Source organism: Hemiscyllium ocellatum, chromosome 33 (genome assembly GCF_020745735.1).
Source record: "Hemiscyllium ocellatum isolate sHemOce1 chromosome 33, sHemOce1.pat.X.cur, whole genome shotgun sequence".
In the NCBI taxonomy this organism is placed as follows: domain Eukaryota; kingdom Metazoa; phylum Chordata; class Chondrichthyes; order Orectolobiformes; family Hemiscylliidae; genus Hemiscyllium; species Hemiscyllium ocellatum.
Window position 1 is genome coordinate 27561925 of NC_083433.1, and position 13344 is coordinate 27575268.

Below are 13344 nucleotides of genomic sequence, written 5' to 3' on the forward strand. Positions count from 1 at the left end.
GGATAATATCATCCACTTTCTTCATTAGTCTTTCACAGGATGTGGGTCTCATGGATTAGTCCAGTATTTATTGCCTATCCCTAACTGCCCAGAGAGCAGTTAGGAGTGAACCACATTGCAGTGGGTTTGGAGTGACTTGTAGGCCAGACAAGGGAAAGATGGCGGTTGCCTTCCCTAAAGACTCCTGTTAGTTTCAAATTCTACCACCTGTCACGGTGGGATTTGAACCTGGGTCTCTGGATTAACAGTCTAGAAATAATACCACTAGCTACTAGAAAGCCAGGAACCATACACAGAAATCACCAAGCAGGAGTTAAAACGGGTTATAAAAAGCTAATGAAATGTTGGCCATTATCTGGAATTATGTTCTAGATTAGTTTGATCATCAACAGCCTTTTACAGATTCAAAGCAGAGGCTGGGTTTTATTCGTGTACAGGCAGCATGAGAAACCTATTTTTCTGCTCGACATTCCTGACTTTTCTCAGCTGCTCTGTAACAGGGAGGATTTTTTTGCCAACAGTAATGCAAATTAAGGGTTAGAAATCAAAGGGTTCATGTTTAGGAATCTCAGACTTGTTTTGGTGCAGAAGGTGATCATTCAACTCATCGTGTCTGCACTAGTTCACTGAATATGCAGATTTTAGTGTCAGTCTCCTGTCTCTTCCCCAATTAATATTATTTATTTAATTGCTTTAAAAAGCGGAGATTATAAGAAATTGAAGGTATTCGGCCATTGAACTTGTATTATCATTCAACAAGATCATGGCTCATTTGGCTCCAATTTCCTGCCTGTCCCCACGATTGTAGACTCCCTTGTAAATCAAAAATCTCTAATTCAGCCTTGAACGTATTCAATGGTCACCTTTCTACTGCTCCCCAGGAAGATAATTCAAAAGAAGAAATTCTTCTAACTTCAGTATTCAATGGGAGACGCTTTTCTTTAAACTATGCCACCTAGATTTAGATTCTCCTCAGAGGGGAAATATCCTCTCAGCATCCACCCAGTCAACAGACATTGACATGTTTCAATGATGTCACATCTCCATCTTCTAAACTTCAATAAGTATAGAGGTAAATTGATCAACTTTTCCTTGTAAGACAGCAATCAGCCCAGTGAACTCAGAGTGACATCATCTCTTCTGCCTTGCTCTTACCCCTGGGACTTTCCAAATCTTCCCTCATGTGACTCTTCCGCCTAACATTTAGTTTAAAGCACTCTTTCACTCCAGTTAAATGAATCACAAGTACACTGGTCCCAGTGTGACTAATGGTACAGGTCACACACTCCTTCGTTTTGGTGCCAATGGCCTATGAATCAAAACACATTGTCTCCTATCAATCTCTGAGCCACCCGCTCATCTTCCTGATCTTATTTACCCTATACCAATTTGCTCACAGCTCAGGTAGGAATCCAGCAATAATACGACCCTTGTGATTCTGTTTATTGATTTAGTCCCTACCGGCTCCATTAAAGCAGCTCTATTTTTAGTTCTATCAAACATTATTGGGACCTACATAGACCTTAGCAGTTGGGTCAGCCCTCCACTCCCGATCCAAGATTCTCTTCAGACTTCAGACGATGTCTTCAAACCGGGCACCAGGCAGGCAATATATTCTCAGTTGCAGAGAACAAATCTATCCCCCTGGCTATACAGTTCCTTTTGTAACTGTTTACTTTTGTTACTTTTGTAACTTTTGTTACATGTTTTTTAAACCTCCTGTACTTGATAAGCTTCCTACACCAAGATGCTATGGTCAGTTTGCTCAACTTTCCTGCAGCCCCTGCTCTTGGCCTCAGATGCTGCAAGGCCTGAGGCTCCACCTCCTAGATACCTCTCGCCTGCCTTACTTGCAGTGACACCCTCCTGCTCTGACCACCCACCAAATCTGAGATGCCTATTCAGGACCATGGCATGGTAGGATTTCTTCACTGAGAAGGTAGTGAATCTTCGGGGCTTCAGCTCAGAGGCCTGTGGTTGTTCAGACACTGAGTTTATTCAGACATCAAAGACTATGAGATTAAAGCTATCAATGAAAATGGGGTGAGCACAGGAAAGTAGCACTGAGATAGAACATCAGCCATGATCCAGTTAAATGATGGAGGAGACTCCATCTGCCATTTTTAAGTTCCAATTATACCCAAAAGTAGTAGTATGACTGACTTCTGGAACAACGTGTCTAACTAAATTTTAGAATCTCTACAGAGTGGAAAACGACCCAACAATTCCACACTGAACCTTCGAAGCATATCCCACCCAAACCTATTCCCCATTCCCCTACATTTCCCCTGACCAATGCACCTAACCTACACATTCCTGGACGCTATCTGCAATTTAGCATGGCCAATTCACCCTAATCTGTGCATCTTTGGATGGTGGGAGGAAACCGAAGCACCCAGAGGAAACTCACTTAGACATGGGGAGAATGTGCAAACGCCACACAGACAGTTGTCTGCGGTTGGAATCGAATCCAGGTCCTCGGTGCTGTGAGGCAGCAGTGCTAACCACTGAGCCACTGTGTTGTCCCAAAATATCACCCTCACCCCCACCCAAACACTTCATGACATTAGAAGCTCGGTCTCCAGCTCATTAACTTTTAACCCGAGTCTCTCAAGGTGCAGGTCCAGTTATCATGGTGCACAGTGTGCCCATGATCTACAGGGACAAAACCTGACCTGCTGAATCTACTGGTGAAATTAACTAATTCGTTTTCAAGCTTAGAAATATTACTCAAGTGCTGTTAAATAATTTGATATAACTGGAGACAAGTTAAGCCATAAACTTAGTGCAGGAACAAGATAAAATCACTTCAGGACAAGTTTAAATGTCTGCTCTTGTACAGTCAAATAACACCTCCAACTGAGCAACAAAACACCTGCCTGTTATTCCCCACTCTCTGCAGACTGAGGAAGGGCATGAAACGCAGCAGAACCACCCTCGTTGGCACCTGCATCTTGTCACACTTTCTGTTCCCACACCACAATTCACTTCATAGCCAACCAACCGCAAAACCACAATCATTATTGTTTCACCTGGTTTTCAGTGAGGGCCAGAGAAGTATGAGCTAGAAGTGGAACTATTTTCAGAGACTTTAAAGCAAACACAGGGCTAATCCAGGAAGTGGCTGGCTCGAACCAACACAGGAAATGTGGCGCCATTTATTAATAATGAAACACTCACCAGGCGATTGTTCTCGTAGACATTCTCTTTGGACAGTGAATCGAAGTCTCTGCAAGAAACAAAAACATCACACATGAAACGATCCTACAATTAGACAGGGAGGGCATAGAGTCAGTGAGGAGAGCAGGGTAGTTAAGGGGAGGTAGAGGGAGTGGTATAGAGGATGGGGGCGCTGGGAGAGAGAAGAAGGGGTCAAAGGGAGGGAGTGCAACCGATCTGAGATTTGGGGAGCCACAGCATGTAAGCAGTGGTCTGGGGAGGAGTGTTTGGTGTTGGGAAAACTGTGGACAAAGGCGTTAGGGGAGCCACAGAGAGGGAAAGTGGGAGAAGGCGACTAATAGAGTCTGACAGAGTGACAGAAACTGAGTAATAAGCCGACAAAGAGATGACATAGATCCTCTCCTCCTGAATTTTCTGTTGTGATCAGTAGCCTGGAGCCCAGCATTAGTCAGTGATTCACCTTAAACATCTTGAAATGTTTCCCTGACTTTAAATAAACTACACCGAAACCAAAGGAGCTCAAAAGACAGAATTCCTTCCTGCCATCTGCTGTTTTCTGGGAGAGTGAGAGAGACAGAGGACCTGAATTAAGGATGGTGTTATAAGTAATAAACATACAGGTCCATGAAGTTATCACTCTCACACATCACTGAGCAGAAAGGATTGTAAAAACACAGCAGACTCTTCATTCCTCACAGGGGCATGTCACAGAGGAGGGAGGGAAGGCTTCAGTTCACCATTTTGGCTAATAATTTAAACAAGGCACTGATAATTCACTTGTTAACAGAGACTGTTCTGCATGAGGTTGGAATGCTGGGTAGAGGCTGATTTTAACATGGATAATGAAGGAGAAGGATAATACATGCACCAGGATATGGTGTTACAAAGCAAGAGCAGCTACAAATGAATAGAGAACAAGACAGGAGTTGGGGGGGGGAGGAGTAGATAGAAAGAGATAGAGGGGCCTAACACTAAGGGACTAAGCACGAGGCACTGAATAGGGAGACAGGTGAGGTGGGAATGATGAGTATGCATTATGGAAATCACTCCAGTATGGAAAGAGGTAATTCAGCCCATCAAGTCTGCATTAACCCTCCAAATTGTATCCCTCTCGACCCAGCATCCCCATCCTATCCTTGTAATCTCATATTTACCATGGATAATCCATCTAACTTGTACATCCCTGCACACATGGGACAACTGAGCACAGACAGTCCACCTAACCTGCACATCTTTGGACTATAGGAGGAAACTGGTGGACCTGGTGGACATCAACGCAGACATAGGGGAAACATGTAGACTTCACACAGTCAGTCACCCGAGGCTGGAACTGAACCAGAGTCCCTGGCACTGTGAGGCAGCAGTGATAACCACTGAGCCACCACTGTGCATTTTGTCATTGGCTGTAGTTTCTATTGGAGAGGCTGGATTGTATAGCTCCATGTTAACTGCTTTAAGTAAAGCTCTCAACCATAACATCATTTGTAACAGTGCAGAGGGAAGACGCTTGAATAAACAAACAGAATTTACACAAATACCATGAACCAGGACCAACTAAATCTGAAAGCAAGTATAGATCAGGCAGCTTCACTCTTCAGACTGTCCCCTACAGACTGTCGGTAGCCACCTGCAATCCAAAGAGTGAACTGGGCATCAAATCTGGCTGTCTGGCAGCTCAGGATGACACAAGATTGAACACTTGGAAGGCTGCTATCAGAGGTGCCTTACTAAGTTGCTACAATAAATGTGCAGATTACACAAACTGCTGTGATGGTGGCAAGTGCACTGAATGTTGGTGGGTGCACTGGAAATCAAGTGAGCTGCTTATCCCGGCTGAGCTGAAGCTTCAAGTGTTGTTGGAGCTGCACCCATCCACAGAAATGGGGAGTATTCTATCACTCCGGATTTGCAGGTAGTTAATGCAGAATTCAGTGGTTGTTATGCCATTGAATTTAACATAAACACTCAAAGTGTCAAAGAGTCATAGAGATGGACAGCACGGAAACAGACTCTTCTGGTCCATGCTGACCAGATATCCCAACTCAATCTAGTCCCACTTGCCAGCACCCGGCCCATATCCCTCCAAACCCTTCCTATTCATGTACCCATCCAGATGCCTCTCAAATGTCGCAATTGTACCAGCCTCCACCACTTCCTCTGGCAGTTCATTCCATAAATGCACCACGCTCTGCGTGAAAAAGTTGCCCCTTAGGTCTTTTTTATATCTTTCCCCTCTCACCCTAAACCTATGCCCTCTAGTTCTGGACTCCCCCACCCAAGGGGAAAGACTTTGTCTATTTACCCAATCCATGCCCCTCATGACTTTATAAACCTCTATAAGGTCACCCCTCAGCCTCCGACACTCCAGGGAAAACAGCCCCAGCCTGTTCAGCCTCTCCCTATAGCACAAATCCTCCAACCCTGGCAACATCCTTGTAAATCTTTTCTGAACCCTTTCAAGTTTCACAACATCTTTCTGATCGGAAGAAGACCAGAATTGCACACAATATTTCAACAGTGGCCTAACCAATGTCCTGTACAGCTGCAACATGACCTCCCAACTCCTGTACTCAATACTCTGACCAATAAAGGAAAACATACCAAACACCTTCTTCACTATCCTATCTACCTGCGACTCCACTTTCAAGGAACTATGAACTTGCACCCTCTTTGTTCAGCAACACGCTCGGACCTTACCATTAAGTGTATAAGTCCTGCTAAGTTTTGCTTTTCCAAAACACAGCACCTCGCATTTATTGGAATTAAATTTCATCTGCCACTTCTCAGCCCATTGGCCCATCTGGTCAAGATCTTGTTGTAATCTGAGGTAACCTTCTTCACTGTCCACTACACCTCCAATTTTGGTGTCATCTGCAAACTTACTAACTATTACCTCTTATGCTCACATCAAAATCATTTATATAAATGACGAAAAGTAGTGCACCCAGCACCGACCCTTGTGGCACTCCACTGGTCACAGGCCTCGAGTCTGAAAAACAACTCTCCACTACCACTATATGTCTTCCACCTTTAAGTCAGTTCTGCATCCAAATGGCTAGTTCTCCCTGTATTCAGTGAGATCTAACCTTGCTAATCAGTCTTCCATGGGGAACCTTGTCGAATGCCTTACTCAAGTTCACACAGATCACATCTATCGCTCTCCCCTCATCAATCATCTTTGTTACTTCTTCAAAAAACTCAATCAAGTTTGTGAGATATGATTTCCCATGCACAAAGCCATGCTGACTATCCCGAATCAGTCCTTGCCTTTCCAAATACATGTACATCTGGTCCCTCAGGGTTCCCTCCAACAACTTGCCCACCACTGATGTCAGGCTCACTGGTCTACAGTTCCCTGGCTTGTCTTTACCACCCTTCTTAAACAGTGGCACCATGTTTGCCAACCTCCAGTCTTCCGGCACCTCACCTGTGACTATCAATGATACAAATATCTCAGCAAGAGGCCCAGCAATCACTTCTCTAGCTTCCCACAGAGGTCTAGGGTACACCTGATCAGGTCCTGGGGATTTAACTTTTAACCGTTTCAAGACATCCAGCACCTCCTCCTCTGTAATATGATTTGGAGATGCCAGTGTTGGACTGGGGTGTACACAGTTAAAAATCACAACACCAGGTTATAGTCCAACAGGGTTAATTGAAAGCTCCGAAAGCTAGTGTGCTTCCAATTAAACCTGTTGGACTATAACCTGGTGCTCTGTAATATGGACATTTTTCAAGATGTCACTATCCATTTCCCTACAGTCTATATCTTCCATGCCCTTTTCCACAGTAAATACTGATGCAAAATACTCGTTTAGTATCTCCCCCATTTTCTGCAGCTCCACACAAAGGCCACCTTGCTGATCTTTGAGGGGGCCTAGTCTCTCCCTATTTATCTTTTTGTCCATAATGTATTTGTAAAAACCCTTTGGACTTCCCTTAACCCTATTTGCCAAAGCTACATCATGTCCCCTTTTTGCCCTACTGATTTCCCTCAAGTATACTCCTTCTGCCTTTATGCTCTTCTAAGGATTCACTCGATCTCTCCTGTCTATACCTGACATATACTTACTTCTTTTTATTAACCAAACCCTCAATTTCTTTAGTCATCCATCATTCCCTAAACCTACCAGCCTTTCCTTTCACCCTGACAGGAATATACTATCTCTGGACTCTCTATCTCATTTCTGAAGGCTTCCCATTTTCCAGCTGTCCCTTTACTTGCGAACATCTGCCTCCAATCAGCTTTTGAAAATTCTTGGCGAATACCATCAAAATTGGCCTTTCTTCAATTCAGAACTTCAACTTTTAGATCTGGTCTATCCTTTTCCATCACTATTTAAAAACTAATGGAATTATAGTCACTGGCCCCAAAGTGCTCCCCCACTGACACCTCAGTCTCCTGCCCTGCCTTATTTCCCAAGAGTAGGTCAAGTTTTGCATCTTCTCTAGTAGGTACATCCACATCCTGAATCAGAACATTTTCTTGTACACGCTTATCTAAGCTCTTAACTCTATGGCAGTCCCAGTCTATGTTTGGAAAGTCAAAATCCCCTACCGTAATCACCCTGCTATCCTTACAGATAACTGAGATCTCCTAACAAATTTGTTTCTCAGTTTCCCTCTGACTAATGGGGGGCCTTTTAATACAATTCCAATAAGGTGATCATTCCTTTTGGAGTAGGCTCGAAAAGCTGATCAGCCACTTCTGTTTTGTATGTTCTTATTCTGGCCATCATGCAATGACTCCCTGTGTCATAGAATCCCTCTCAGTGCAGAAAGAGGCCATTCAGCCCAGAGCCTGCAACAATCCTTCAAACAGCATCCTGCCAGATCCAGCATCCCATTCTCTCTCCATAACCCCACATTTACCATGGCTAATCGACCTAGCTGAGGCACTGTGGGGCAATTTAGCATGGTCAATCCAAGTAACTGAAAATTTGGCACTTCACCAGTCAATTATTCTGATTCCTGCTGTTCTGTGATAACGTGTGACTCATTCATACGAATTCGCTATCACACAACTGATGAATTGGGACACTTTCTAAAGTGCGAATATTTAATTCGCGTATTAGTTATAACGCGATTACGGCTTCATCAGTTTAAGTGGTCCTGCTATTACACGATTATCTTATAACACAGGGTTGCATGAGAACAGAACTCCTGCCTTACAGCAAAGCTGCCTGTCCTCTGGAACATGATCTGGCCTGAGGGGGAAGTGGCCCACAGTGAGACCAGCTGCTCACTCTGCCCAGGCTGGGGCAGTTCCACAGTGACTGCAACAAATGGGCTGACAACCCAGTGCCCAGCAAGACTGAAGGAGAAATGAAGCCATTTCTTTCTCATCCCGTTCTCCGTGCTGGGTAAAACCCTGTCCTCTGAACACTCCCCTGGGAGAAACTCCCTGACCCACTCTCCCCCTGCCCAGAGTCACTCAGGGCTGGGATAGAGAGCCCTTCACTTCATCGCCTCAGGGCAGGGGGGAGACATCCCCCTTTCCTTGGGGGAGGGGACACACTCTCTCCCCCTTGGGGGGGGAACACACTCTCCCCTGGGGCTGGAGGGAGACATCCCCCTTTCCTTGGGGGAGGGGACACACTCTCTCCCCCTTGGGGGGGGAACACACTCTCCCCTGGGGCTGGGGGGAGACATCCCCCTTTCCTTGGGGGGGGAACACACTCTCCCCTGGGGCTGGGGGGAGACATCCCCCTTTCCTTGGGGGAGGGGACACACTCTCTCCCCCTGGGGCTGGGGGAGACCACCCCCCCTCCCTTAGGGAGGGTCCCTCTCCCCCTCCCCCCGGGTCACTCACATCAGGTCAGGGCGGTGCCGGTGGATGATCGCACAAAAGGCCAGTCCGTCCCTGAAGCTCGAGCTCATGTTGGTCACCTCGACCCCCGGGTAACCGACCACCTGGAGCCGGGCCCATTCCTGCAGCGCTCGGGTCGCCATGGGAGCGGCTCCGGACACCCGCCACTTCCGGCCCCTCCGCACCACTCTGCCGCCCCCTACACCCGGCAGCGGAACTGCATCCCGACACGGCGCGCCCTCTCCGGTCACCAGCGGAACTGCATCCTGAAGCGGCGCGCCCTCTCCGGCCACCTGCGGAACTGCATCCCGACACGGCGCGTCCCCTCCGGCCACCAGCGGAACTGCATCCCGACATGGCGCGCCCTCTCCGGTCACCAGCGGAACTGCATCCTGAAGCGGCGCGCCCTCTCCGGCCACCTGCGGAACTGCATCCCGACACGGCGCGCCCTCTCCGGTCACCAGCGGAACTGCATCCTGAAGCGGCGCGCCCTCTCCGGTCACCAGCGGAACTGCATCCTGAAGCGGCGCGCCCTCTCCGGTCACCAGCGGAACTGCATCCTGAAGCGGCGCGCCCTCTCCGGCCACCAGCGGAACTGCATCCTGAAGCGGCGCGCCCTCTCCGGCCACCAGCGGAACTGCATCCTGAAGCGGCGCGCCCTCTCCGGTCACCAGCGGAACTGCATCCTGAAGCGGCGCGCCCTCTCCGGCCACCAGCGGAACTGCATCCTGAAGCGGCGCGCCCTCTCCGGTCACCAGCGGAACTGCATCCTGAAGCGGCGCGCCCTCTCCGGTTAACAAGGTCATAGAGTCACAGTGATGTACATCACGGAAACAGACCCTTCGGTCCAAGCCGTCCATGCCGACCAGATATCCCAACCCAATCTAGTCCCACCTGCCCATCCCCGGCCCATATCCCTCCAAACCCTTCCTATTCATGTCCCCATCCAAATGCCTCTTAAATGTTGTCATTGTACCAGCCTCTATCACTTCCTCTGGCAGCTCATTCCACACCCGTACCACCCTCTGTGTGAAAGAGTTGCCCCTTAGGTCTCTTTCATATCTTTCCCCTCTCACCCTAAACCTATGCCCTCTAGTTCTGGACTCCCCCACCCAAGGAACAAGACTTTGTCTATTTACCCTATCTATGCTCCTTATAATTTTGTAAACCTCTATAAGGTCACCCCTCAGCCTCCAACGCTCCAGGGAAAACAGCCCCAGCCTGTTCAGCCTCTCCCTGTAGCTCAGATCCTCCAACCCTGGCAACAACCTTGTAAATCTTTTCTGAACCCTTTCAAATTTCACAACATCCTTCCCATCGGAATGAGAACAGAATTGCACGCAATATTCCAACAGTGGTCTAACCAATGTCCTGTACAGCCACATGACCTCCCAACTCCTGTACACAATACCCCGACCAGTAAAGGAAAGCATACCAAACGCCTTCTTCACTATCCTATCTGCCTGTGACTACATTTTCAAGGAGCTATGAACCTGCACTCCAAGGTCTCTTTGTTCAGCAACACTCCCTAGGACCTTACCATTAATTGTATAAGTCCTGCTCTGATTTGCTTTCCCAAAATGCAGCACCTCACATTTATTTAAATTTAAACTCCATCTGCCACTTCTCAGCCCATTGGCCTATCTGGTCCAGATCCTGTTGTAATCTGAGGTAACCTTCTTCGCTGTCCACTACACCTCCAATTTTGGTGTCATCTGCAAACTTACTAACTATACCTCTTATGTTCACATCCAAAACATTTATATAAATGACAAAAAGTAGTGGACCCAGCACCGATCCTTATGGCACTCCACTGGTCACAGGCCTTCAGTCTGAAAAACAATCCTCCAACATCACCCACCTTCAAGCCAGTTCTGTATCCAAATGGCTACTTCTCCCTGTATCCCATGAGATCTAACCTTGCTAACCAGTCTCCCAAAGGGGAACCTTGTCGAACACGTTACTAAAGTCCATATAGATCACGTCCATTGCTCTGGCCTCATCAATCCTCATTGTTACTTCTTCAAAAAGCTCAATCATGATTTCCCACACACAAAGCCATGCTAACTATCCCTAATCAGTCCTTGCCTTTCCAAATACATGTACATCCTGTCCCTCAGGATTCCCTCCAATAACTTGCCCACCACCGAAGTCAAGCTCACCGGTCTATAGTTCCCTGGCTTGTTCTTACCACCCTTCTTAAACAGTGGCACCACATTTGCCAACCTCCAGTCTGCCAGCACCTCACCTGTGACTGTCGATGATGCAAGGGGCCCAGTAATCACTTCCCTAGCTTCCCATAGAGTTCTGGGGTATACTTGAGCAGGTCCTGGCCCCAAAGTGCTCCCTGACTGACACCTCAGTCTCCTGCCCTGCCTTATTTCCCAAGAGTAGATCAAGTTTTGCACCTTCTCTAGTAGGTACATCCACATATTGAATCAGAAAATTTTACTATACACACTTAACAAATTCCTCTCCATCTAAACCCTTAATACTATGGCAGTCCCAGTCTGTTTGGAAAGTTAAAATCTCCTACCATAACCACCCTATTATTCTTACAGATAGCTGAGATCTCCTTACAAATTTGCTTCTCAATTACCCTCTGACTATTAGGAGGTTTATAATACAATCCCAATAAGGTGATCATCCCTTTCTTATTTCTCAGTTCCACCCAAATAACTTCCCTGGATGTATTTCCGGGAATATCCTCCCTCAGCACAGCTGTAATGCTATCCCTTATCAAAAACGTCACTCCCCCTCCTCTCTTGCCTCCCTTTCTATCCTTCCTGTAGCATTTATATCCTGGAACATTAAGCTGCCAATCCTGCCCATCCCTGAGCCACGTTTCTGTAATTGCTATGATATCTCAGTCCCATGTTCCTAACCATGCCCTGAGTTCATCTGCCTTCCCTGTTAGGCCCCTTGCATTGAAATAAATGCAGTTTAATTGATCAGTCCCACCTTGTCCCTGCCTGCCCTGACTGTTTGACTTGACTTTATTCCCATCTGTACCAGTCTCTTTCCTCACTATATCCCTGGGTCTTCTTCACCCGTCTCCCCCCCACCCCCACCCCCACACTAGTTTAAATCCTTCCGAGCAGCTCGAGCAAATCTCCCTGCCAGTATATTAGTCCCCTTCCAATTCAGGTGCAATCCATCCTTCTTGTCCAGGTTGGAGTTCCTCAAGGTGGTGTCCTCTTTAGCTGCTTCATCAATGACTTTCCCTCCATCATACAGTCAGAAATGGGGAATGTTCCCTAATGATTGCACAACATTCAGCACCATTTCTGATTCCTGATAATGAAGCAGTCCATGTTCAAATGCAACAATGTTCAGGCTTGGGCACAAATGCCAATAACCATCTCCAATCAGAAAAAAAAAATTAACCCTTGCCTCTTGACATTCTACTGTATTACCATTACTGAATCCACCACTATTTGCATCCTGGGGGTGACCATGATCAAAAACTGAACTGGATTTGCCATATAAATACGGGGACCCCAAGATCAGGTCAGAGGTGAGGAATGATGCAACAAGATCCAAGATGGCAGCAATCTCGGAGGATCGCATTGTAGAGCTCTGCACTGCAGCACACGCGGGGTGAACTGTTCACCCGCCCAACCTGGACCATCTCGATATCCTGGGGCTCTGGAAATGTTGACGAGTCCCAGGAAAGTGTAGATAATCACGTTACCTGAGTTTTTGCCGTCCAGGGATACTGAAGAAGGGAGGAGGAGCGTCTGAGACCAGGCCTGCAGCCCAGTCTGCAGGATCCTCTGACTCGATTACCTGCCAGGGCCCAGTGAAGGAGCTCGCGAGATGTTGGGGAAGCAGATCGAGGAGAAGCTGGCCCCGATCTCTATCGTGCTGCAGAAGCATGAACAGCAGCTGGGAGACCTGGAAAAGAGGACGGATGAGGTTGAACACAGAGTCACAGCGGTGGAAGGTGATACCAGTTCCTCCAAGGATAGGATTCAAGTCCTGGAGACACAGGTCTGTAATTTGCGTGACCAAGTGGATGATCTTGAGAACAGGGGCAGGAGAAAAAATGTACGGGCTGTCAGTCTGCCTGAGGGTAAGGATGGTGAGCAGCCAGCGGAATTTATTGGGGACTGGTTACCGAAATTCCTTAACTTGGAGGCTGGAATGAGAGGCTTGAACATTGAGAGAGCTCACCAGGTCATGGCGCACAGATCAGGTCCAGGTCAACGTCCTCAGAGATAAGCAGAGAATCGTGGAAGCTTCCAGAATCCAGGGAAAGATCCAAAGGCCCTAATTTACGAGGGCTCTAAGATCATGTTCTTCCAGGACTTCTCAGCGGCGGTGATCCTGAAAAGAAAATCCTATGACAGTGT

General features: G+C 47.3%; 1 protein-coding gene across 1 annotated transcript in view; it reads right to left on the reverse strand.

Moving 5' to 3' along the window:
• micall1a (MICAL-like 1a) overlaps nucleotides 1-9183 on the reverse strand; it is a 90258-nt gene extending 81075 nt beyond the window's left edge. Inside the window, exons 1-2 of the mRNA XM_060849381.1 lie at nucleotides 8993-9183; nucleotides 3181-3229 (exon numbers count right to left, since the gene is read on the reverse strand). Coding sequence (XP_060705364.1) covers nucleotides 3181-3229; nucleotides 8993-9132 — 189 coding nt within the window. The 5' untranslated portion in view covers nucleotides 9133-9183. The remainder of the gene's footprint in view (nucleotides 1-3180; nucleotides 3230-8992) is intronic.
• Between the last annotated feature and the right edge of the window lie 4161 nt (nucleotides 9184-13344).